Genomic DNA, 27772 nt, shown 5'->3' with positions numbered 1-27772 from the left:
AAAAAGTTATAGAAAGGAGTCTGTTGTGAAATGAAGAAATCTGAGCAAAGGCAGGGTTATAAAATTCTCAACTTTAATCAATTCAAAAAGTTCACAACAAATGTAACACCTTGAGAAGGGAAATTTGCCATTAGAGATTGGGTACTTATTTGGATTTATACATTCTTTTCCTAATTAAACTCGTTGGCAATGTATTTGCTCTGTGGACAAAAAGCCTTTTGTTTATTATTTGGACAGAACTCAAACAGGTACAAATGAAAAATGCAAAAATACAAAATTAAATGTAAACCCAGTTTTATTTTCATTTTGCTCTAAAGGTAGTGTCTTGAAGCACTACTGCATGGTAAACAATCTAAATTAGTACAATTCAAAATCTTAAAAGCCATCTGAGTTAAACAGGAGTTGTTATAAAGATGCAACCAACCAAGAACCCATAAATACCTCCGCCACTTCCTTAAAACATCCCATTAATGAAGGCTCACAAATGAGCAACAATCCTCTTAGAGGAAAACAAAACGCTGATGTCGACTAGGCGACAGCACACACGCGCACACACCCACAACAAAAAGAAACAATAGAATAAAAGGAAAAAAATGTTCCCATGGTATTAAAGATGCTATACAATTGGGATGATATGCACATATTCGGTTTTGCTTTCCCTAAAAAAAAACCTCTGGCCCGGCAGCAGCCAAACACTTCTTTAGGTTAAGCTTAACTCAAGAGCAAGAGATGCTGCTACATGAAACAGCATCTCTCAAGCCTTCATTCATTATCCGTTAGATTCACATTCTCCCACATTGCCGTGGGGCACCAGACAAGCGGTGCGTGTGCCTCTAAAAGACCTTACCACTTCCTGTGTCACATACAGGTCTAGAAGCCTCTATGTAGACTTGACACATATGCCGTTTTTCACAAAAACCCTGCTCAGACTATATATAATATATTTATATATAAACAAATATATGGTGGGGAGAAAAGAACATGGGAGGTGGAGGGAACAGAACAAAAACAAAGATGGTTAAACTTGTCCTAATCGTTACAACCTCATCATGCAGGTCTTGGGTGGGCCAGAGACCAACAAAACGTAAGCTTGGATTAACAGTTCTGGAAAGATATTACACAAAAAGTCTCCATAGAAAACGCATATTATGTAAAAAGGGCCACAGGGTGACGCGGTAATCATTTACATATTATTGGCATTGTTTTGGTCAACAAACATCCAATGGGACGACCCGCTCTGCACAGGGTGAGGGGCCTCCCACCACGCTCAAGTGCCTTTCTTGGGTTCTGTTGTGTTTGCTGTGGTTAGGGTTTATTTGTTTTGTTTGTTGTTTGGAGTACTGTACAGTTTGGATGAGCTGGTGCTCAGTCACACATCTCCTCGGGGATCTCGTGGGGGTTGAGGATACCAGGGACCGACATCTGGATCTTGTGTTTCTCCTCCTGGGCCTGACGGAGCGATGCCTCCCTCTCTTCCAAGAACAGGTCTGTGGTGTCCTCGCCTGCGAACTCCTGGAACAGCAACAGATAAGAAGCAAACAGATTAAATCTCGCTACATCTGTAAAGCTGAATTTTAACCTCCGTGTCCAGACTTTTGCCAGGAAAATAAGCAGTGAATCAATGGCACCTGACAGCTGAGAACCGGACCAATCAGTGCACTAAACATAAAAGAACTGTGGAGCCAAAATGTTGGGCACAAGTTCACTGAAATCTGGCACAGCAACCACAAACCTTCCATATACTTAGAAGGACAGCCTGGCCATGTAGGAAAAATGTTATTTATGGAAACAACAGCTAAGCAGCTCGCTATGCAGTCACTGATAACCTCTATGAGAACAGACAAAGCCCACGCAGCACAGACAACAAACAGCAAAGCCAGAGCTATGCAGGGCCTTGTTCAATTTAGCTCAGCCTATCTGCAAATACACTGTACATGATCAACAACATGAAGACCAGGAAGTCTTACTAGTACTGCTTCTTCAACAAACTATTCAGATATATTACATTAAACTAGAAAAAAAAAGGCTAGTTGCTCACTGCTGAAGTGTTGCTGTTGGAACATGAAACAGCTGAAAAACAAACTGTTGGAGTCAAAACACAAACACTGAAAGAAGCTGAAATAGCAGTTATGATGGAAGAGCTGAAAGAAGTTCGAGTGCAAAAACTGAAGTCATCACAGCAGTTGAATTGTGGTTTAAGGAGTAAGAAGAAACCAGTTGAAATGTCAGTTGACGTTTAAATGTTGAAATTAGTTAAATTCAGCTCAAGTGTCAATTGGGGTTTAATGGCTGAAAGCTGTTGAAGCGTCAGAGAAAGTGTGAGTGAGGAAAGCACTTGCAATTTTATTTCCTGTGACGTTTGAGCTGGTCACAACAGCTGTTCTTGAGTTCTAACTTAGACTGAGTTAGAATAACTAAGTGGAGATTTATGCATATGTGAGTGTCATGTTCGGCCTTGCTTGGGCACATTTGTATTCCTCCACCAGGCTGGGGATTGGCAGCGAGAGGGCTATGTTCCCGTAAAGCCCTATGCTGCTGAGGCATCTTGGTTAGCCCAAGCCACTTCCTCACTTGTGAGTTTGCCAGTCTCTTCAATTGATTGGCATGAGATAGAGTGACCTTGTAGATGGTAATTGGCCACAAGTCAGGGCAGCAGTCTGAATAGAAAGCACCAAACTTCAGCCTCCCTGGGAGAGCAGTGTTGGTTTGCTTGGGACCGCTGATTGTATCCTGCATGAGTTCCACCTGCTCGGTGTCTTTGAGTTCTGCGTTGTCCCATCGTCCAAGGCTTTTGATGGGCTACTGTTGGTATTGGCTCTTTGTTGATGTGGAATCATTCGTTGGTGAGCCAGCCTTGACAACAGGAATACTTCAGGATTTGGTGGGTTTGTAAGCATTTCCCTTCAACCACCCATTGTGATGCTTGGATGATGAGCTCCATTGCCATCATGAATGCTAGTTCACAAATGGTACAGCCCACCATAATGCCTGTCTCAAGGGGCTGCAGGCAGTGGTGTTGTCATATGTTGTGACTCAGAACTGTAGATACTAAAAGTAAGCTTTGACCAGCTGTGTGGTTGAAAGCTGTCCACAAAGTCTCGTGAGCCAACGACCCAAAGACACTGTCAAGATTAGGCATGGGCCGGTATGAGATTCTGACGGTATGATAACCTTAGGCAAAAATATCACGGTTTCACGGTATTATGATTACAGCTCTAAAATGTGTTATTTTGAAATGTCTGTATTTAAAAACAAAAAAAGAAAACTTTTCCATTGAACAGTCTTTTATTTTTAAACAATATATAGAACATGATGGAACATTAGTAAATATGTATTTAAAATAAATAATAATAAAAAATGAGTGAATTCTTTCTAAATAAAAAATAAATAGTAAAAAAATAAGTGCAGTCCTTAATGCAGTCCTTTAACTGAGGCTAAACCTGCAACTTAAGTCACGACATAAATGAATTATTTTTAGTGAAAAAAAACAACCACCTTCCTCCAAGCCGTGGCCGTCTGTCTTTCTACGGTAGCCGAAGTATTCCCAACAGGTCCGTTTAGACGGGGGAAAAGTTGGTGGGGCTCGCCTCCTTCAGCCATCATACAGCCTGCAGAGCTACCTGCTTGTAACAGCAACCGGAGGTGCGCAGGGGGAGGGGTACTTTATGCTGCAGCTGCACTGATCTGAGGGACCTCCACTTTCTCTCTGATGAGACGTCACATAAATTTTAAAAAACGCTCATACCGCAGGAACGGTTTTTGTGGTTTTGAAACTGACTTTTTCATACCGTGGTATACCTTGAAACCGGTAACCGGCCCATGCCTAGTCAAGACCTAGGAAAAGTTTGTATCGGGTGACATTTGTATGTTTCTGACATATCCCTGTTTCTGCACTGATGTGTTGATGAAGTTGTTGCTCTGCAAAAATGCAGTGTCTTTGGGCCACCACACCAAAGGAAATCTGCCCGTCTACAGTCAGGACTTCTTTACTCTAGGCATTACAATCCTTCCCACTCTTTTCCTCATGCCACTTTCTTTAGCTTCCAGACGTATTTCAGGACACTGGGTTTGTTCTTATAGAGCCAAAATGGAATGTCATTGGCGCCTGGTGCTGATGCTGTTAAAGCTGTTCTCTGCCTCGTCCCATGTAGGGGGCCTTGGGTGAATTGGTGGCATGTCATCTGGAATAGTGACTGGCTCATGCCTCTGGTTATAAGTAGGTCTTAGGTTCTTCGGGTCCTTGTCCAGTACCTTTACAGTTACTTTAAGGATCCTGTTCTTCTCCTCAACAAACAGGCTTTTGACAAACTCTGTAAAAGCCTGTTCTCACTTGTTCTTTCTTAAGTTGCTTTCTCAAGAATTCTGCTCTTTGCAGCATTACCAGGGACAGCCTTACTTCTTCCCGTAGTGCCTCAAGTGCTTTCCTTCCTTCGTCTGTGGCCTTCCTCCACTGTTTTCTCAGCTGTCTTATTTCCTTCTAAAACTCTTCGATTTCCTGCTGTCTCCTGACCTTGGGCTGGACTGAATGTTCCTTCTGTGTCATCTCTTTCTTCACCTTCACCCCGGGGTCTTTTATTGAGTGGTTGGTCAGTGAGTCATCTTGCACCCCCACTCTCACCGACTCAAGGGATATTCTTTGTATTTAAGTTTCCGTAGCAATAGATACAACACACTTACGAACAACGGATGCTGCTGGCATGAGTTGCTAGCCCATGCCGGCCCTGCTCTGTGGGCCATCAATAGGTGCTTCCCGGGTTGTCAGCTGCACTTTCGTAGCAGTCAATGGTTTGTTCAATGAGTGTAATAGAGCAATTGTAGGCCACTTGTATGCTGATAAACTCACCTTTATCTGGACGAGGAAGTCCCTAAGGTGCTCCTTGAAGGCAGGAATGTCCTGGTTTAGGCTGAACAGCCCGGTCACAAACACCTTCACCTGGGCACTAAAAACAGACAGAGACACAAACACTTAGAACAACTCAACAGCGATAACAAACATGTTTTTACTGCAGTGCAGATTGTGTGTTCATTGTGTGTATTTTACTCACTCTTGTAGGTGAGGGAAGGCAGTCTTGAGCAGGTTGGCTACGTACTCCTGGATGAAACCCTGGTTGTTAGCTGGGGTGCTGGGGTTCAACGTTGTGGTGATCTTCCCCTCCTCCACCAAGTTGAACATGTAGGCCAGGATGGATGCATGCATCGTCAGGCCTGCAGGACACACAAACACAATTACAATACAAGCTGTCATTCACATAGAATTATCAATTCTAATATCTACGTTCAAATGAATTCAGTTTTTGTGAAGTAAAGTGCCTCTGTGGTTATCTGTATGAACTCACCAGCAGTATGAGATGTGTCAGTGACTACAGAGAAGATGTGTTGCAAGATATCACAGAAATACGTCTGGTAGAAACTCTGAGCCGCTGCCTCCTCCTGAGCCACATTCTGCAGCAACGTGTAGAGAATCTGCAGACCTGGATGCACAAAGACACGACTCAGCTTTATTGCACATTAGTCATAACAGCAACATTGTATTATATATAATATCCCCACCTGTGTCCCCAATCCCCACAAGGTCATGGTATAAAGCAAAGCACCTAAGTTGTGTTTACATCACTTAGCATTCATGCTCTAAGCGTTCTTGCTCAATAAGAACATTAATAAAAGCAGTAAAATGGGAATGAGTCTCCTAGCAGTCTTACCGGTGTCGGCCACATTCCTCATGGTGTGTTTGAAGGCCCAGATGATGGAGTCCAGCACCAGTTTGAACTGGGCTGGGGGGATGGCGAGGAATGCAGGGAAGCAGTGGGAGTTTACAGCTTGGAGTAAGTAGAAGAAGTGGGTCCTGTGCTCGGGATACTCTTCAAAGTTCTAGCAGAAAAAACAACAGGCTTATTTTGAAAAGAAGATGACCAGTCTGACCTACATGTGGCTGAAGTCTGACTACACAAAGCATAACTCAGAATGTTTTATTCCTTTGGACATGTTATTGTCATATTCTGAATGTTGGGTTTTTGTTTTTTTCAAACATAACAGAGCATGGGAAAGTTTCTCTGCAGCAGCTCTCTGTAGGCTGCAACTGGTTTGCCTCGTGGCATCAGATATGATCGCCAGCAAACAGTTGAGAAACTTGAATCACTGATGTTCCTGCAACAGCTTTTCATCAGTAGTTCTTTTTGTAAAGGCTCCCTGAAAAATGTGCCTCATAGAGCTAAAACTACCAAACGGACATTGCTTTCCTCCCATCAGCAGTCCAAAGCCTACACATTGAGTTTAGTATTATCTAAGACAAAGAAAAGCAGTAAATCCTTACATTTAAGAAGCTGAAACCAGCTTATGTTGCATTTTGATCTAAATATGGTACGACTAAAACAAAATAGCTGCAGATCAATTTTCTGTACAATTACAGTGTTTGACCAATCAAATCAACTCTACAGATAATCATAATCCTCTGATTAGATGTCTGTTAGTTTTATTTTAGACCGCAGTCAGCTGATTGGTACTTTACTTGCATTTTATCTTGCTTTTCTACTAACAAGGACCTGTAACGTGCCCAAGCATTATCAGTCAAGCAGTTTCCTGTGAAAGCCACGTGATAGACTGCTGATCTGTGAGTAAATAAAACCTGCTTAGTCAAATGTTTTCAGTTCTAACTGACTGAGATGTTTACTCCCTTACTACACTGGAGATGTTTTGATTTTCACTGAGGCGGTATAAGATCAATATATAGTATTTAACTAGTGCTAATCATCATTGAACAGTACACACACATAAAAAAATAAAAAGCCTGTGTCACATATTTAGAAAAATTGTAAAACGCTAATATCCACAGATCACACGGTACCTTGTTGATCATGTTCAGGGTGCACTCAAAGACGGCGTCAAAGATCTGGGGTATCTCACTGGTGATGTGTCCGCCCAGCTTGTTCACGATGGTTGCCATGGTGCTGAGGACCTCTGGCTCGCGGGCGGCGGGGACGTTGCGCTGGTAATCAATGAGGACGGCGTCCAGCAGCGGTGGGACAAAGTTCTCCCCGACCTGGAAAACAACCGGAGAGATGAGTGGTGAGGGAAGAGAAACATGAACATCCACATCTTTAAAAACAAGAGCTGCAAAAACATTTAAGTGAGGATTTAGTTTTGACAGCTACGTTACAAAAGTGCAGCTAAAATATTGCATAGGTCTTAAAACTCGAGTGCACAGAGAAGCTATGAATATTAATTGTGATGCAGATAAAAATACAACTGAGGGCAGAAACGGCCCAGAGGAAATGAAATCTTTGTGATCTAAAAATACCGACTGGATTAGTTTTACTTCTTTACTGTCAACTGTTTCATTGATTGCCACAGTGTGCGGTATCTCCTGAGGACACACACACACACACACAAATACATCACTACTGTTGGCTCAAAACCACTTCACTTTCTCCTCAAGTGAATTTAGAATTTAATAATCATCACTCAAAACAGATTAAAGAACTAACTCAAGATCTGCTCACAAGCTTCAGCCTGAGCTTTCAACAACATCCAACAGACTTTAACAACAACTGGTGTGACTACGAGATGACACTGGAATCTAGGAAAGGTCAACGATGAACTTTGACACTCAGGTTTACTGTTGAAAATGTTGATGTAGTGACACACAACCACATCCTTTATTTTCATTGTAGTAGAACTTCTCACCATCTGTGGGTCGTTTGATCGGCTGACCCAGCCCGAGATCAGTTTGAGGGTCTCTCGTTTCACTGTCCTCATGCTCCGGATCAAAGGCTGTTTCGTCACCATCTCACCTGCAACGCAAAGAGGAGACGCATGAATAATATAACATATACAGCTCTGTTAGCTCATTTTCATATGCAGATCATGGGAACACTACACCAGTGCAGGCAACTGAGTTTTGAGAACATGTGTGAGACCTCAACTGAATGCCACTGTTGAGCATAGGCAGATCTACTTATCAGGATATCCTCTCATCTGCCGTACATTACAGTCACTGCACGCACACACACACATTCACATTCACATTCAAGTACGACTGGGTGATATGAAATGTTATACTGCAAGATGACAGATCTGTCAAGCACTTTGCTAAATCTATTCTCCCAGAGTGCTGCAACTCTATCTACAACTGTATAAGGCTTTGCTGGCATTGTTGCAAATCGGTAAGCGGGGCTGCTTTATAGCAAGAACAGATTTACAGGATTTCTGTGTCAATTTAATGAATTACCTTCATTTGTCAGGTATATTATTTATAAGATTAGCTCATCCACACATACATGACACACAGCAATATGGGTGAATCTCTGCCACGCTGCTGATTCTGTTTTTAGACATAAAAAGTATCATAGTACCAGCAGAGAACCAAAGCTCAGAGAGCAACACTATTTGTTCCTCCTACATAGATCATGGTGACAGTAGCACATATAGTCACTGGTGTGTACTGTGAGAATTAGTGGCGAAAGGCCTTGATACATGATCGTTACTGACACACCTCAGACGGCATCGCTCCTCTCAATTAGACGCAGAGCGGCTCGGAGTTGAATCATTGAGAAAAACTCGTGTGAGAAGAAAAACACGGTCGTGTTTGTCAGTGAGTGATCTTCACAGACAGGGGTATTAAAGCTTTTGGGGTATTTGTTGTAAAGAAGAAACGCTGACACGATGCCTTGTCCACACTGGACAAGACATGTGCCTGAACAACAATGGAGCGACTGTACGTAGATTTAACAACCGAAACAAGAGGAGCAGTTATGACTCAGCAGTGTTGAGGACCCACATTGTTTATATCCTACACGGGGAGATGTTAAAGAGGCCGTATTCAGGATGTCTCCGATGACTCTCACGTGACATCACAGTGTGAACAGCAAAGAGATTCATCTATATACACACACACACACACACACACACACACACACACACACACACACACACACACACACACACACACACACACACACACACACACACACACACACACACACACACACACACACACACACACACACACACACACACACACACACACCTCCCGTACCATTTGTCTGAATGGCAGCAGAGATATTCTCGCTGAGGCACTTGTAGACGTTGAGCATGTCGAGGTAAATCCGTCCCAGCTGGATGACAAAGGGATGTCCCACGGCTTTACAGGCTCGGACGTTGGTTTTCAGGATGCTGCCCAGCTGCTTCACTGTCTCCGGGTCCTTCAGAATGTCCACGTTCTGCAGGTGGAGAGATTAACATATTGTTCTTGTTTGTCTGTCGTTCCCTACTGTGTTGTGGTCTGACACGCACCGCTTGCTGGTTTAATGTCATTTTAACGCTGAAGAAAGGGCACTTACAATTACAAGAGTAAAGTGTTTCACAAAATAGGTTTCCTCTAGTGTTGCTACATTAAACAGCCAGATTTTTGAAGGTAGTTTGGTGTTTCATCAGTTTTAATAATCAGTCAAATGTAGCGACTTCACTCTAAAGACCAGTTGAATCTTTCATGAATATCCATAATATTTAAAACAGCTAAACAAGTTTAAAAATCTGCATTTACTGTACTGTATTAACAATATTGCTAATGTGTTCAATGGCACACAACTCTTTATTATAATGATCCAGAATGCTTTGTTGTATTAGTCTCTTACCTTGGTGGCCTGCTGGATGATGCTGTCCCACACTTGATTGGGTAGCAGCATGTATTTCTCTATCAGGTGTTCCTGCACAGCCTGGTCTGTCTGAGCTCCGATCATATAACCTACTGCCTCGTAGAACGTGTGCACCTGATAAAAGAAAGAGCTCGTCAGTGGAAAAACTAGATTGGGGAACAAGAAATGACAGAAATTGTGTTTTTTGTCTCTGTGCTGACCTGCTGCGGCTGAAGGTCGCAGATGATTGTGTTGATGTTGTTCAGGATCTCGTCAATGAAAGGCATCACCTCTCCCACCTGCACCTGGATGAAGTGGCGCCGGCACTTCTGGGCAATTTTGATGAACGTGTCGCACGCCATGTCCTGAACTCCGTCGTGGGTCTCTGATGAAGAGAAGACAAAATACACATCGTTCAAGAACATGCCATTTCTAAATCCAACATTTCCAAACTCAAACTGATGCATTTAAGTTTAAAGATCTTCATCTCTCACCGTGCATGAACTCAAAGAGCTTGTTGACCACAGTTTTGAGGAACTTCCAGTGCGCTCTGAGAAAGCGTGGATACTGGCCAACGATGTACATGATGTTGGAAGCTATGATGGCCTTGTTGTCCTTTCCCCTCTTCTGCTCACACAGACCCAGCAGATCCTGACACAAACACAAGAGTCAATATTTATCAGGTTAAAGTCAGCAGATCTTTTGTAGCTCATATTTAAATACGAGCATGAAGTCAGTTCTATTTCTACCACATGCTCTGTGCTGCTTCTTTTTTTTTTTTTTAAATACCTTGATGACAGTGACCAGGAACCTCTTCTCGTCCTCCTCGTGCATGGCCCCGCTGATGGATCCGATGGCCCAGCACAGCGTGTTGAGGTTCTTCCAGGACCACTCAGTGCCGTTCACCTGGTTGTGGAGCTTCTCTGTCATTATGCGCTCTGTGTCGGCGTAGTCCAGGTGAGTGAGGTACACTGCGGGGCGGCAAAGGATCAGTCAGTGTGTGATCAGAGGAAAAAAACAAAAAAGCAACATCTCTGTACAGCTGTGAACGGGACATAACATTAAACAGAGGCAAAGTGTGTGTGTGTGTGTGTGTGTGTGTGTGTGTGGCTGATCAATATATCCATCAAAAAACAATTTCACCAGCAGTCAGTTACTGCTACTGTTTTATGAGCCTGCGGTCACTGCTATGAGTGCAGCGATCAGAATTACTACATTTCAGCCACTGATACAAGCATCCAGTAGTCAAGAATATAAATATCAAAGCTACATCCATCCGTTCTATGAGCAGCTTATCCTGCTGAGGGGTCACAGGCCGCTGGAGCTCTTTTTTCCTGGCCAGGTTCCAATTCCTCTAACCTGCAGGTTTTTGGACAAAATTAGGAGCCCCCCTGTGGAAACCTGCACTGACTGTAGGAGAACATGCAGCCAGATTGTCCTACAACACTTATCAATAAACGTATCTAAGTGTGCATGACGCTTCATTAAACCGCTATAAAAGTTACAGGATGGATGCATACACTAGAAAACATACTAAAGAAATAAGAGCTCTCTTTTCATTCATTCCTGAGCCATACCGAGTGTTTCTCTCATGTTCTTGTAGAGGTTGATGGAATCCGTGTCCTTCATGAACTCTCTGACCACCTCGCCCTGGTCGTTCTCCACCACCAGCACCTCCTCCGGCTTGGCCATCCGACTCACCATCAGCAGACGCACCTGTCACGAGGGATAAACAACCATCAGCACTTCCACACGTTGAAGAATAACACATACACCCCCCCCCCTCTCATATCACAGTGTAGCCTCTGTGGGCATAATTATACGACGAGGTGCTTGTCTCGAGGCTATTTTCACTCACACACACACACACTCACACACTCACACACACAGTGCGCGTGTAAGATATGAAACGTTACATCTTATTACTGCAAAAGAGTTATTCTGTTTTGCTGGCTGAGGGTTAGGGTTGTAACTGGCGACTCCTTTGGCAGCAGTTTGGCAGCCACCTGTTGCTTGACGGCTGCCAACTGACTCTAGCATGTCTGCAAGCTGATACTTCAACTGACACTGTACTTCATCTGCTGCGCCATCTCTACCTTCTAAGAAATATCTGACTTCGTTGAAATGTGATGCTTATCAATTCTAAATACAGTGAAAACTGTTTGTCAGCTTTTTGTGTTGTTGACGTCCTAAAAATAGATTATTTTGTCGTATTACATCAATTTGAGAGCGAACAAATTGTCAAGTGACTAAAAAGAAGCATGTCAATCAGGATTATGTGTGTGTGTAACTGTGATTGGTTGTTTGTACCTTGGAGAGAACGGGCAGATAGAGCTGTCTGCGTGGCGGCACGTCAAAGTGTTGGTTGCCGGAGAGCAGAGGGGAGGTGGACGTCGAGAAGGGACTCTCTCTGTAGAGCTCTGCCGCCAAGTGGTTCCAATACTCCAGACAGATTTTAAAGATTTCCGTCTCTTCCACTTCTGACACCAGCAGCATGTAGTGGAGGGCCTGGAGGAGGATAAAGAGAACCGTAAGATCGTTGATTCATCCGTTTATTCTGTGTATAATAAAGTGCGGTTGTGACTCACCTCCATTAATGTTTCTCTGAGGTTGAGCCGCTTCTCGATGAGCTGCCCGTGCTCCTTCAGGAACGTGCACAGGAACAGACTGAGGTTCTGGATGAAGTTCTGCTCGTCGTCCTTCCCGTTGGCATAGGCCAGCCGGATGTTGGTGTTCAGAGGCAGCATCTGAACGGAGATCGTAATTGTTGAACTGATCGGAGGCATGCGGAAGGGAAAGGTCAGTGTTGTCTTATGTTAGTGTGTTTGATGAGCTCACCTGTTTGAGCTGACACATGGTCAGTGTGAAGAGGGTGACGAACTGCTCCTCGTACTGGCTCACGCTCACACCCGCGATCTCTGTCAGGCACTTCAGCGTCACATTGCGGAACATGGGCACGTTCAAGAACTGAAAAAAAAAAACAACACATTTGGTTAAAGATTAATTTTTTATGTCAAACTTGGTACATTGCATTGTGTGTGTGTGTGTGTGTGTGTGTGTGTGTGTGTGTGTGTGTGTGTGTGTGTGTGTGTGTGTGTGTGTTTGCTCACCTTATACACAAGTGTGCTGATCAGTTTGGTTTCAAAGATGTAGCCCAGAGGAATCCAGTTGAGAAAACGTAAGAGGGTCTCCAGAGTGGCGTGGACCAAGGGGGCATTCTGGGAATTTTCCTAAGGTGAGATGGATAAGAAGACAAACAGCTGAAGGACTAACGCAACACCATATTTTACCAGAAAACTCCAAAGTGAAGATGAATATTTACTTACCATAACAAACTGACAGAGCTGGAATATCTGGGAGAACTCATTACACATGCTGAAAGAAATAAAGAAGATATTATTTAATAGGAGCTTCTAATACAAACACACACGTCATGGTGGACACAGTGAACCAGGTGAAGTGAAGATAATTCAAAGATTGACCAAATTGACGACAACAACACTCGTTACTGTGAGTGTGACAAAAAAAAAGTCAAACGCCAATATGAAACTTTATTAAACCAGCTGTTCAACAAGCTTTTAAAAAGTGATGTGTTCAACTGTTTCGTCCACAGTCGACATGTTTCAAATAACCACAACACTCTGATTAAACTAAACGAATTGTTACAAACAAGCTGAAATGAAAGCTGCCTGTACTATGTCTGTTTGTTAGTTTGTCACGAATCTTAAAATTTGGCAAATTCATGTAAACTAACAGACTTGAAGGCTTGATCCCGCCGGGCTGTAATCAGCTGTGGCGGCGTCGCAGCCAGAACGTGGCTCAGCCGGCAAGGCTGATTACAGCCAGTCTAGTCAATGCTTGTGATCTAACCAGATGTGCCGCAGCCATTCAGAAGCATCCCAGAAGCTGTTCTCCGCTCCACTAAACATACGCGCACAGTCTATTTTTGACAGGAGACAAACCAGCCCCCCTCTTCCCTCTCTCTCTCTCTCTACCAGCAGTACCTGCAGCAGTGAATCACAGCAACATTAGGAGGAGGACAGAGGACAGGAGGAGTGACTGATACTGACTAATGACTGTGCTCTTCACTCTGTCTAAACTTCACTCATCAGTTCACTGTGATGTCACAGTGAGTATTATTCATTGTACTGATATATTATTGAGTTTATATAAAACTAGAGATTTCTATTTTGGTATTTTAAACATAAATCAAATATAATCTTGTCCTGAATTTATTGCTTCCTAAAAATGATTAAAAAAACAAAACAATTATTTAGTAATGCTAAAGAAATGCTGACAAGATAAAATCCTAACATCTATCGCTACAGCTGCTTATTGGCTTCACCCTGACTGTGGGGGAAGATCCAATCACAGTTCAAGTCCTGTCACTAGAAGTCTTGTTTATCCAGTTTTGTTTTGTTTTTTTTGTTGTTTTTTTTTAAATGGCACACAGTTAGATCACATCATGTTCCTTCATAATAAAGTGCAACTTCAGTCATTCATGTAGAATTTAATAGATACTGAGAGAGATGCATAAATGTTCAAGCTTGTCAAACTGTTTTTATCAAAGTATAAAACAGTATATATATATATATATATATATATATATATATATATATATATATATATATATATATATATATATATATATATATATGTTAGCAGGCTGCACACACACACATAAACTTCCCCTAATTAAGACAGCATTAAGGAAGTTGTTACATAATACTTATAACGATGCTGATAGATTTGTCCAGTGTGTGTAAACAGCTACAGGCGAACGTCCAGAGCTTTGCACAGCCAGTTTGTCTTCCAGCGTGTTAGATAGTGATCACACACAGCATTACATCACTGAGTTAACTGCCTGCTGCAGTATTTTCACATGCCAACACAATGACATATTTTGTAATGCTGACAGTGCTTGAGTAACACAAACTCATAAATCTGTAGATTTTAATAAAAGGCAGATGCTGGATAAATGCTTGTTTAGAAATCTTCACTTTAAAGTCTTATTCCGCTAAAAATCGTTTGCCTTTTTTGACACTTAAAACCAGCGATACTGCTTCTTTGACATTTCCTACAGTGAGCTTGCCGCTTTCAGAAGGTGGGGGGGAGGGGGGTTAATAAGATGCTGACCTGTCTTTTAGGTGCTTGGCTTTGACCTGGGTCATCTGGCCGCTGGAGAAGTCAAAGACCTCCTCGCTGAGCAGCTTCAGAATGATCATGTTGTTCTGACAGAGGCTCTCGCTGGTTCGACTGGCTCCAACGATGTCACTGATGAAGGTGGGCCAGTGTTTGGGCCACTCCTGCTTCAAGATCTACAGACACACGGGAGGGGAGGGGACATTAATGTTAAGATGACTCAAAAAGCGAGGAGGTCATGTGATCTGAAAAAACAAAAGTATTGAGGGGATAATCTGTGACTCTCGCTATAAATAACGGCCCCTCATTCAAATCTCAAGTCAAGCGTGTGCCCGTTTCTTCTTTGTAGGAGTACTTAAAAATAAAATCACACAGCAGTGGAGCAGTTAGACTGTTAAAGTGTGTTTCTAAAGCAATACGAGCGAACCCTGCAGAGCTACGAATGCAAACATGCGTTAAGACACATTTATTTATAAAAAAAAATAAGCAAAAAAAAAACGCAGCCTCCTGAGGACGAGTGTGGAATCTGGAGCTCCGTGGCCCCCGAAGGCCAAAATGATGTTAGCTCGGCTGACGCAAGCAGTGACTCATTCTCACTGGCATTAATGCAAAGTCACTCGTGTAGCCGGTGAGCTGATTTCTCTCTCTCCTGTGAATACACACACACACACACACACACACACACACACACACACACACACACACACACACACACACACACACACACACACACACACACACACACACACACACACACACACACACACACACACACACACACACACACACACACACACACACACACACACACTTTCTGATACACGTCTTTGCGTTGTTGTTGATGAGACAGAGCTGCTTACGTCTTACAGCTGAGTGTTGGCAGGATTCTGTGTTTTCCTGGAGCGAGGGGGGGGGGCGATTAGCACTGACACCATTTATTAAATAATGACATTATTAATGACCCACTTTGCTGTTTAAAATAAAACCCTAAAACACACACATGAATAATGACTTGACTTATACCCTAATATAAACAATTAGAAAGCAGCTTTCAATGTTTGAGATGTTCCTGTTTCCAGTCACGAGGCCGCAGCAACGCTCTATAATCATCAGCTGCATCGTGTGAGACGCTCAAGTAGCATTAAGATTAATATTTTGTTTAATATTTAATGGAGGAGTTAGGAGGGCATAAGTGACACTGGGTTCAGAGTCTAATTGAGAGTGACATCTTCAGGTTAAAAAGGATCATTACAAAAAGTGGAGGAAATAGTTGAGGAGGAGGAAGACGCTCAAACCCACGAGCTCTTTCAGGATAATAGAATGTGTTGACACATCAGTTTCTGTTTATGTGCGCTGAGTGGTGTCACATGACTCAACTGTCATGAAACTAAGCATTCAGAGGAAGAAAGGGTGATGAGACTAATACAGTTTTTACACTGTTTCTTACTGCAGATACAGAAAGAAACATCAGAATTCATTATCAACAACAATGCAATGATACAGTTCAGCTCTGGTAGCTTACATTTGTACTTTCATTTATTTATTTATTTATAGTCTTACTGTACATTCACATTTATTATAATCATATTCAGCTTACAGTAAACCTGTGAGAGAGAGCAGGATCTATAGAGCTATCATGTTGCATTTTGCTTATTATACTTTATATTTAACTACTATATATCTACTATATGATCTTCTTGTAAATATTAAACTAAATAATGATATTAATCTACTTTAATGTCTCAGCCGGGAATTTTTCAAATCATTTTCTGTTTGCTACTACTTTTGATCATATCCAAATTAAAGGGTTAATATCACACAATGCAATGTAACTTTTTATTCTCCTGTTTTTATCTGTTATTGTTTTAGCTTCATTTTATTTCCAATTTTAACCCTTTTAATAGTATTTAGACGTCTTTTTTATTGTCATGTGTTGCTTTTATATCCTGTCTTGATGCCTTTGATGTTTTATGTAAAGCTCTTTGAATTGCCTTGTTGTTCAAACGTGCTATACAAATGAATGTGCCTTGCTTTGTATAGTATAGTGTGTATTAATCATTGTTGTCAGTATAACCTGTCAGGACTCTTGCAGTGAGTGAGTGTGAGCTGCTGGTTGCTCCGGTGTGCTCTCTTGCTGTCAGTGTGGATATCTTCATTCCAACTGTTTGCTGCCTCTTCTTTGTGCCACTGCACAGTTCACTAGCGTGCAGCAGTGTGAGGTTGAGAGGAAAACATTCCAGCATTGTAACGGAACACAATGAGCCGTTTCTGACCGCTGCTGTACACAGACTGTGATGGGTTACAATAATGGTCAAGCTTCATGTAAACAGATTGTTTCTTAAAACACTTGCAGACTGGCCTGAGGCACTACTTTTAAACTTGACACTGTGTTAAATCCTGGTCTGAACTTACACACAACCACCAGATGCTTTACTGACACATCAAAAATGTCAATTTAGAATCTTTTGTGTTAAAAAGTTTGTTTTACAGACAACTCTCATACGTGACGTAGTAAATGGTTTAAACGGTGTCAAGTCTTTATCATTCTGCAGCCACAGACAGTGAGAGCTTTATAAACAGCTGAGAGATGCTTTAACAGGGAGTTTGGAGATGTTTTGAAAGCTTACCTGAACAAGAATCATGTTCAGCTTCCCAATGTACACCTTTTCTTTCTGAAAAGTAAAAATAAACACAAAATAATTGATCTTGATTACATCTTTCATTTCATCACATCCAATCACATGACTATTATTCCATTATTTAAAAACTTGACACATTTTAACCACATAGCTAAAGCCTTTAAAACACTAAACAATGTCAATAGCAAACACTCTAAAACAGTGGTTCTCAAAGGAACCCCTGGGAGTTCCTGAGGCGGTTCCCAGCTAAAAAAGGGAATCATTTATTTTCCATTATGAATGACTATTTTGGTCATCATTTGGTTTCATACACTTACTGTAATAAAACATCTTAAAGCAAAACCTTTATCAGATAGGGGACCTTGGGACAAAATCTAATCAGATGGGGGTCTGTGGTCTAATGTGGGTCAGCTCAGGGGTCGTTAATGTGAAAGGTTTGAGATCCAATGCTCTAAAAGACAGCAGCATGTCCCGTCATTTAACACTTCATTCATAAAACAGAAAAGCATGTTGAAATTTAAATGAAAAAAAACTGAAAGTGATCATGACTTTTACATTTCATATTTAAAAAGGAATCAAATCTCTCTGTTTAAATTGAATCAGTGCGCCAAAAAACATGTGGTGGTCAACCTCTTGCAATTAGATTTAATGTGTAAAGTTTTGATCGTACTTGAAAATGATGCAAACACCTGCAACATGGCTGAAAGTTGCCTTCTCAGCAGGAAGTCAAATATTAAATCCTAAAAGCTGAGTGGAAGTGTATCAGTCTATCAATGAGAGACAGACAGCGCTTTCATTTAGCTGCTAACAGCAGTCTGTCACTTTACATGCATCAGCCAGAAAATAGTCTGGTTAAAAGCAAACATGTTTGTCTCATGACACAGAGCTGCTAACAAACTGTGCTCTGCTCTGATTTCAATTCCAGTTTAGCTTTCAGGGGACTTTTCACTTCAGTTTCACTTTTTATGTCTGGAAATCAGTTTTAGTTTTGTTCAGTCTCTGCGTGTTTTCATCAACTGTAATAACACACATTATGAATGGAAGTGGATTAGCGCACACACACACGGGCTCCTGCAGTGTCATGTTCATACAGTAGAATCATACCTGTGGTAAACATACTGTGAACAAAGAACCACTAACGCATTTGAATTCCTATTTATTTCATTTGTACAACAGAACCACAGTAAACAACTGCTGTCCGTACACTTGCTGCCTCAATTATGCAGATGTGTCTGCAGGTGGACTGCTCATAAATCACTGAACAATAATAAACATTTTAAAAAACTGTTAAGTCGCCGAACTGCATTCTTTGGTTGTTGTCGGTGTTCATTAAACTCAATCTTAACTTGTTTGAGTGGTTAATTGGCTTAAAGAACACTTTCAAAACAAGTGAGGTCACCACACTCGCTGTGAATTACACAACACTACAGTGACCAGCATTACTCATTGCTATATTGAGACTGGCTATGAGAAATGACAGTGGACTCTCTAATATGGGTTGTGGTCAGTACACCTTCCAAGTCAAATGAGTGTAAAGTTCACACTGAAATCTTTGCCCATTTTAATTGAACTGAGACTAACTATAGAAAGGAATAACCTACATCTTTAGTATGTATATGCTGATTCAACTTTGGGATAAAGCCTTAATATTAAGTGGATGTTTCAGAACTAATGTGTGCTAGTGCTACCCCACTTATTTGATTCTTGAAGTGTAATGAGTAACTCACCTCCACATTTGAAGCGTCTGATGAAGTCTTGATAATGAGACCAACAACATACTTTTTTATACCTGGTGAAAACACAAAGATATCAGAAGGAGAACGCTGTTAGCATGCAACAGTAAACTGTGTAAACCTCAACATATCCTGACATGACGAGTTGCCTGGAGCACCTTAGTCTACACAGTCTGCTGGCTCGTAACTAATCTGCCAATCTTATCCCACTATACCTTCTTTAATTTAAAAAAAAAAAAAAAGGTGTGGTCCTCCATCATTAACATACTCCTGCCAAGCCAGTTGTCAACACATGGATGTGGGCTGCAACTACCACTGAACTTGTATGGGGGGAGGGGGGGCAAAATCTTTGATCAGTTCAGTGGAAGTTACATTTCCCCGAGTTGTTTTCATCAACAAGCCAACAATGTGAGCAGAGCATGTTTTTTTTCCTTTTTTTTTTTTTTTTAACAATTGTGTTTTCAGCTCCCTCGCATCTGTTTTTTTTAAGGCTGTAGCTGTACTGTCTGAATACTTGATGTGGTGGGGTGTAGTGAGCGGAGCCGAAAACAAGGCAATACTCTGACACAAGGGGGGAAAAGACATACTTGCCGGTCGCCCTGCACTGGGTTTGCCACTTGAACAAAATTCAGGCATCTACGGTCAGAAGTAGGGAAGTCTTAGGTCAATGGAAAAAAATGAATTTTGAGCAAAATATAGAATGAAGGGAGCAGAATCAACTGATTTGCACATGATTGATCATTTTATTTCAGAATTATTGTTTATTTGCTCAAACCACAATCTTCTGTTTAAAAAAATGTTTTGAGATTAATTAAATTTAATTTTTTTTAAACTAAAAAACAAGGGAGTGTGGAGATAAACTAAAGCAGAATCAGCAACTAAGTGAGAATTACAGAGGATTTCAAACATTACATTTATGTTATATCCATACAGAATACTTCCTCAACACTTCTTCCAATCACCTTATCTTAAAAGTTGAATAAATTATGAAATTGCAATCCGTTACATTTTCCACAGAAAATATGTAATTAAAGCCCCTGTGTGTAAAATTTGAATGTCTCAGTTTGGCGGCGCCTAGTGGTAGCATAAAAAAGACATGCATGCCCATTCCCCCTGCAGCTGTTCCCCACAGGTACAATAAACAGGCTGACTACATTGATTTTCATTAGGACCATCTTTTTTTTTTTTCATGCCATCATAATCATTTCAAACATACAACAATCACATAAAAATTAGACACAAACATGTTAAAAGCAACGTAAGCGAGAGAAGTCATAAATTAAGTTTCTCTACTTCTTCAAAGCTTTAAAAATCAGTGCTGGGCTGTTTTTGTTTTTTTATTGTTTCCTGTCTAAAACAACTGCTTCAAGTCCAGATCCAAACCATTCTGCAGCAGCCAGTGTGAGCCAGTCGAGCAGAAAACAAATCAGCGCGCTTAGTGGGGGAGTACTCCTCAACTTGGCAACCGCACGTCACATTTAAACACATTAAAAAGAAGGGAAAAAAGGCACTAAAGGGGGGGATAGAATTGGAGTATTGGTGCAAAGGGTATAAACACGGTGGTGGTGCACGGTAATCATTTACCTTCACACTGATTCCTGGGAAGAATCTTCCATCTTGTTTTGATAACCGTTTCCAGAATCTGAAGAGCATAGTACTGTAATATGCAAGGAGGGAGAAGCATTAGGTTAAAGCCTTCATCAACATGCTGAAACAACAAACAGTGTAATCTTAATATGAAACTAAAAAAACACTATGAAGTGGACCAGCCTGGAATAACTTGTATTTCTAAATTAAAACATCAGACTGAACCACAGATTTCATGCAGAAAATTCACTTTAAGTTATTTTCGTGTTGTAGTTTTTTTAAATAAATCTCTACAAGCATTAAGCTGGAACGCTGCAGAAGTCCTGCTGTTACTCCCAGCGTCACACCAGACAAGACAGCAGAAAAAAAAAATCAAACAATCCATTAGTCGGCTTTGAGCTCTGATTGCTCCGAGTGTGAGTCTAATGGGCTCTGAGAAATAACAAGGTCCATGTTAAAGTTTATTTACCTACGCTACACAAACCATGCAGGGTTGGGCATCGAGGACTGGTTTTGATTGAATTGGAGCTGGTTCCAGTATATCATCATTATTGTGAAGAAACATGCTTTGTGAATTTGCTTATGGACTCTTGATACAGTGAATTATAATCACAGAAGAAGTAGAATCACATGCAAGAAAAAGTTCGGTGTAGCACGATGAAGGATCAACTTTAGCGAAGGGTGTCAGACAGCGTTCACACCAACTTTGGTGTTAATGTCAACGCAGAGGGTCGCCTGGTCAAAAGTTCATCTGACTTAACTTTTGTCGCTCTGCAATGTTACGCAATTCTGCAAGGCTCCAGCCAATCAAATACATGCAAGCTCAGACTCCTGGTAAATGAATAAACCCTATCTATATAAAGGTTTACTTTCTATATATTATCTACTTTCTAAGGTGATCGAGTGTGTTTTGAGTGAGCAGTCGGATCATGCTGATGTTCTGCAGGGCAATCCTAAAGAGCATCATTAGAGATGGAATTACAGCACGGTTTGACAACCAAACAGTGCTGAAACGCAAGCTTTGCCGGCATGCACAGAACGGCTATGAAGGTAACGGGGGAAGAACGAATATGATCCCGTTCAGAGCCTGTACGAGCAGGCGGTCAGGAAACGAGCGGCAGAAATTACCACGGGCTCTAAACGTGCCCTTTTCTCTGAATACGAAGAAAACGGTGCGTGCCAAAAGGGCAAATCAAAGCGCTCCGAGCCATCGTTTGTTCCAGCCTCCGTCGACCTGCTGAACTCTAATGCTAAATCTCAGTGCCATAAATACACAAGCACTGTAATTCTTATTTCTTTTAAAGCTGTTGAGTTAGCTATATCATATTTAAAGTCAAATATCTCTCATGTTTTTAATATGTTTTTATGTGACGCACCTGTCTCAAACGTTTCTCATGTTTTTTTATATATGGAGCAACGGACTGTAGCGCTGTGCCCAAAACAAACTTCCCCTCAGGGACAATAAAGTTTACTCTACTCTGCATCACAACTAAATATAAAAGTCATTGTCGCCATGACAACTTTCCAAGGAAGTAAACAGCAGCGTGGTTATTTACTGTCTGATAATCCTTCGAAAACACATGGATTTATGAACTGGACCTCTTGGGTTGTATTTTTACCGTCTCTCTGAAAGGAATGTGGCATCTTGAGGGGATTTTTTTTTTTTTTAGTATGCAAGCTGGTTTTGGTCTGAATGCCCACTACGAATGCAGCTGTAGTCGTGACACCCTAAAATGACCTAATACTACCACGTCCCAGAATAATAACATCGATCTTTATCTTGTTTTTTTCTCACAAGCTGGTTTTTACCTTCATCATTTGGCTTCTTTTATGACTTAAAGAGCATGCCAACAATCTTAAATGAGCATAATCAACTTAATAAGAACCAGAATCATTAAAGCAGAATTCAAACCAATTAAAAAATAAATAAATAAAAGTCATCGATACCCAACCCTGAACCCATGTGACTCAATCATCCTACAACTAAAAAAAACACAGATTATGGTTCAATCAAAAATAACAGTATATATCTCTGGTGTGTCATAAGGAACAGCAAGACCAACCACAGGTTTACGCCCCTGTATTCAATTATGGGCGCTCTATAGTGAAGCATGAAGTCAAACCAAAGAAATAAAAACTTTATTTCAAAGTTAGTTGTTGATCTAGTGTTACTTCAACTGACTATTTCAACTGTAGGGATCATCGACAATAAAAAAAGATATACAATGATTACAAAACAAAACAAAAAAAGAGTCATGAATGGCGTGTAGTTTAGGATGTTATCAAAGCGTAAAACAGACAATGGATGCTGGAAAGATTAGAGGGGAAATCTGTGGCTGCTGGCTCGCTGACAGGTGTCACATTTCTGACTTGTTTTGTTTCACCTTTATAGAACTGCCACGCTTGTGCTCAAACCACCGCTAGAGGTGGAGAGAGAGAAATTACCAGCAGGAAGCCTGACAAATGTTTTGCAACTCTTTTGCTGGCAAAAGCACGTCATTAAAAAAAAAGGGGTGGGGGGGGGGTCTTGGCTAAAGAACTGAGGGGTGGGGACAGAGGAGAGGGGGAGGAGCAAGAGGATGCACTGAGAAAAAAAAGGAGAGAAAGGCAGGGCGGGAAGATTGAGCCATGATCCCTACAGGTGAAATCGAGTCGTCGACAGATTGTGTCTCTACTATGGTTCCTAATGACTGTTGCCTGCGCCCTCCCTCTGTCCAATAAAACAGATGCAATAGAAACGGATGAACAGAATTCAGTCAAAGGGAATTTAAAAAAGGGTAGACCTTGTGGAGGCCTGCCGTCAAAGCCTAGCTGTGTCATGATGCACAGGATGACACACCCCTTTTCTTCCTATTACAAGCCATAAACATAATGGAACATTGTCATTAACATCAAATATTCACAGCTTGAATTCATTACATTTCTTCAAATAAGATCACTGTAATCATGAATAACAAGCCAAATGCTCAAAGTGCTCTCAATAGTATGCACTTATAAGACTAATCAAACAAGATAAATGCAGAATTCAAGAGGTGTTTACCTTTTGCTTCCTCTTTTCCTCTAATATCCCTGGTTTTTATTTTTATTTTTGGAAAATTACAAATTTTGAGCTATAAAAAAAAAAAAGTACTGTTGATACATTAGTAATGAATGTCAGTGTTAAAAGCAATCTTACAGGCAAGCAACAAAGAAAAAAGGCAAATGTCACCAATTGCTTTGAGGAAGTAGTGAATGCACTTGACTTCATGTGAACACTTGCTGTTTATTATTCAGACATGTAATTACACTGCATGTATAGCATCCATACAATATTCTGAATGTGTCAGTGCACACTTATCAGCAGACGTACGTAAGAGACAAAACTCTGAGAACCTCAAACACTGAGGATGCTGATGATTCATTAATAATCAATTAATCACTACTTTGACATTGGTCAATTAAGAATATATTGACATATGCTCAATGGTGCAACAGTGTTGGTGAAACTTTTTCAATAGCTGGACATGCACCAAAAAGTTGGTAACACCTGTGATAACTGTGATCACAGGTCATGTGTGGGTACAACAACAGCTTTTTTTATAAGACAGGAAAAGCTGCTGCTGATATACGTGCTGAAAGTGGTGAGTTGAAAACTTTTACCCGATGCATCTTTTTTTTGTAATACACTAAGTTCCAGCAACTGCCCACACATAATTTCACCCTTGATCACACAGATATGCCCAAATATGTAAATAAAAACTAGTTAAGAGTACGGGGGCAGGTCAGTTCATTTGTCTACATGACGTTGGCGTTTGCTGGTCCAATCCATTTTGATCCACTAAAATATGGATGGGACTTGCAGCTCTGCTTTTGATTCATATCGAAATAATGTCCAGCAAAGCATGAAAGTTGCGCAGAATTAAGCTTTTGAATTATGCATTTCCATTTATTAAATAATAACAAGCAGCACAAGAGCTGTTTAACCAACTGCATAATATATTATATCTCATGTATGACTTTAATAAATATACACCACCATCAAAAGTTTGGACACACTTAAGAGGATGGGTAGATGTATCCCAATTTTTGAATGGTACTGTACATGTGTTCATTATAATTCAACTACCTAATTTACAAGATTGTCTACATGTCAAATACTTAAATAATGAAAATGGTGTCAAATTTAAATATCTAGAGAAAGCAGTAAACGATAGTGACACATCAGATTTCTATTATTACGGAAGATCAGGTAACTGGTAGAAGCACATTCCCACCAGGTCAGGACTTTAAAAAGGCATATTTGGTGTTGTATTGTATTACCACCAGGAGCTGACAGGCAAAGTCCATTGTCCGTCTGGTAGGTTCAGATCCAGCAGAATTCATTTTATCTGAAGGACAGAGGTCCCACATAGCTCAAGAGTTAGGGCATGGCGCAAATGCCACCAGGACTACGTAGTCAACTTCTGCTGGGTCCGTGTGCACCCACAATAGTACAGAAAGCTGCTTTGAGTATGTTGTATCTGCAAACCGCTGATTTTTGTGTAATCTTATGGCTTTTCTTTCTTCACAAATTTTGCATACACTTCTTCCTCAAAGCACAAGAAAGTTTTCTTTTTTTCTCCCACTGATGTTTTGTGGGCTGGAGCTAACTTACTTTTGTGTTCATGTTCTGGGAGAACTCCAGGATGGTATCCACTCTTGTCCAGGCATCTGGGTGCTCTTTTAAGTGTGTCAACACTTCTTGCGCCATTCTTTGCTGCAACACAAATATGGATGACACTTTAAGATTAAACATTCAGGTGCCATGAAGACACTTGTAAATCCTTGTTGTAAAAAAAAAAAGGAGGGGGCAGTTATTTCTAGACTTGATTGTATTGCAGTATTGATGCCAAAGCAAACAGATAAACATTACAGGAAATAGTTATTGATAGATGTGGTTAAACTAAAGAATTGAGCAGCAGAGTACAAATATACAAACAATGCACTTTAGTTCAGGTGTGGATTAAAAAATGCACTAAAAATCGTTGACAAAATGAAACATTTTCCTTTTCTTTCAATCACAAACGCTTAAACACATATTTAGTGTCACACAGCTTATAAAACATTGCATCTGCTTCACATCTTACCTGTGGTCCCACCCCATGATATAGACAGTTCACCACATTATCCAGCAGGTTGATATCCAGTTTCTGGTTGAAGTCCAGCAGCTGCTGTGCTGCATGGTCTGCTAACATTGTCATAATTGCTGGCATAGAGCTCTGCAACAAGGACAGCAAGGGGGAGGAGAGAGAGGGGAAAAGGGGGGGGGGGGTCATGAGAGCACCGAACACATTCAACAGGCAAAGTCATGTGAACTGTGTGTTTTGAAACAATTCCAAACAGCTGACCACGTAACAAACATCCCTCGGCCCAACAGTGGCCTGTCATTCTAAGTAGTTGGTGCCATAAGCCTATGCCACAGTTTAAAAAAAAAAAAAAAAAGCTTACAAAAGGAAATGAAAGCTTTGTTGTAGTCCTGTTGGATTGTCTTTAAATTATAGGCACAGCGCTCTGGTCTACCCCAGGAGTCAGGATTTGGTAGAGGAAGGGGGTTCTTACAGCAAAGACAAATTAAGTTAATTATAATTTCACCCCAGTGGTTGGCAACACCTGAATGTAACTGTAAAAATGTCTCAAACCCCTCAGGTAACCTACATTTCATTGGAGGGATTTCACCAGAGTGGCACCACACTGCTTTAACTAAAACACTGATTGGTTCAAATCGATCTTTGAAAACACTGATACCAGCACAGTTACTGCACGGTCAAGTCATTGCACACACTCGACCATCGACTACTCAGTCGCTTCTTCACAAGACCATATTAAGAAGGTTAACGGAGCCACGTGCCGGATGTGCTAGTCGACGTCACGTTGTTTACATCTGTAAAAGTGGCTGAGTTCACATGTACAGCAAACAGCCCGGGGCTTAAAGACTCTAACCCTTTAAATTCGATTTACGACTGTGTTGACACTGACTAGCATGCTAACATCGGCTAGCAGATAAACCGTATTACTAGCAGCGCGCACACACAGCTCACATGGGGTGCGTCGATACAACCACTCCCACCGAGGACATGTTACTCACTGTGAAACTTACATGTTGAGGGAAGTTGACGCTTTTAAGGGGGTGTGTGTGCTGCCTGCCTGCCACACTTTCAGGCTACTTTTTTTTTTTTTTTTTTTAAACAGTCCGCTGCGATAAAGTTAACACCGGGTAACGCTAAAGCACCTCGCTACATCAACCTGCCAGCCGCTCACATCACGCACACTGCTGATGCTGCGGGGAGAGGCACGGATTTAAAAACCGTACAGCTTTGTTTGGTTACTTATTCATCCACAACGTAGCACGTAACGTTACTAGATATTGTTAGTTACGCTTTTTTAAATCAGGTTAACGCTAAAGCACTTTGCATGGACTGCCGACGCTAGCTAATCCTCATTAAGTATAGTAGTTACATGCTACTTGGTTATCTCAGTGATGCTACTTGTGTGCTTGGTTTAGCAGTAGCACCGTGACAAGCAATGTAAACTACACATGAACACAACTTTTTACCCACACACACACAGCAAAAAATATAGCATTTTATTTCCTGTACAGGTTAAGCCAATATATACACGTTATTCACAGCAAAGCATGGCAGCGTTGCACTTTTAAGGCTAGTTACCTACCTAAAAGTCCGAGGCTCTGACTGAAAAGAAGCTACAAGGTATATTGAGGAGTTGAGTATCACTGTTGGTTAGAAAAAAAGGTTTGAGCAGCGTTGACTGTATCTTCAGCTCCAACAGTGATAGAGAGAGAGAGAGAGAGATGTCTGGTTGGGAACAACCGCTGATGTGGATTCAAAAAAACTACTACCGCGGCAAACCCAGGAATACGTCCCTCCGGTACATTTTACGAAACAAAGTCAACCTTGATTCACTCATTAATTCGTTATTGTAATAAATATCCGGCGGGGCGGGATGGAGGTTGTGTGTCTGCGCCTCCTCTCCTCTCTCAAGCAACTGACTCGCAACCGGTTGAAAC

The 27772-nt window shown here is 41.2% G+C and overlaps 1 protein-coding gene across 4 annotated transcripts; it reads right to left on the bottom strand.

Moving 5' to 3' along the window:
- Positions 1-51: 51 nt before the first annotated feature.
- Positions 52-27772, bottom strand: xpo1b (exportin 1 (CRM1 homolog, yeast) b). Of its 4 annotated transcripts, none has more exons than XM_062431092.1 (25): positions 27418-27772; positions 25836-25967; positions 25364-25465; positions 20728-20800; positions 19138-19199; positions 17399-17443; positions 14766-14947; positions 12956-13004; positions 12740-12859; positions 12468-12596; positions 12218-12376; positions 11940-12137; positions 11207-11345; positions 10419-10600; positions 10124-10280; positions 9851-10014; positions 9630-9764; positions 9032-9215; positions 7681-7787; positions 6842-7036; positions 5700-5868; positions 5337-5471; positions 5046-5205; positions 4844-4940; positions 52-1512 (listed from the first exon to the last, which is right to left on the bottom strand). In XM_062431092.1, exons 2-25 carry the CDS (start codon positions 25959-25961, stop codon positions 1366-1368), a joined length of 3216 nt encoding a protein of 1071 aa, XP_062287076.1. In that variant the 5' UTR covers positions 25962-25967; positions 27418-27772; the 3' UTR covers positions 52-1365. The 4 variants fall into 4 exon arrangements, with proteins under 4 accessions (XP_062287076.1, XP_062287077.1, XP_062287078.1 ...); XM_062431093.1 differs by lacking the exon at positions 27418-27772 and adding an exon at positions 19731-19779 and having other exon boundaries at positions 25836-25856; XM_062431094.1 differs by lacking the exons at positions 25836-25967; positions 27418-27772 and adding exons at positions 19731-19779; positions 23514-23580 and having other exon boundaries at positions 25364-25435.

Source organism: Scomber scombrus, chromosome 12, assembly GCF_963691925.1.
Source record: "Scomber scombrus chromosome 12, fScoSco1.1, whole genome shotgun sequence".
Classification (NCBI taxonomy): Eukaryota; Metazoa; Chordata; class Actinopteri; order Scombriformes; family Scombridae; genus Scomber; species Scomber scombrus.
Note: the sequence above shows the minus strand (reverse complement) of the source record. Positions and strands in the feature narration are given on the sequence as shown.

Bases quoted from the DNA above. Each gene is read 5' to 3' on its own strand.
- xpo1b (XM_062431092.1), bottom strand. From the start codon at position 25,961: ATGCCAGCAATTATGACAATGTTAGCAGACCATGCAGCACAGCAGCTG. The intron at 25,466-25,835 runs GTAAGATGTGAA...TTTGTGTTGCAG, and splicing joins ATCATGGGGTGGGACCACAG to CAAAGAATGGCGCAAGAAGT. The intron at 12,860-12,955 runs GTAAGTAAATAT...ATCTCACCTTAG, and splicing joins AGCTCTGTCAGTTTGTTATG to GAAAATTCCCAGAATGCCCC.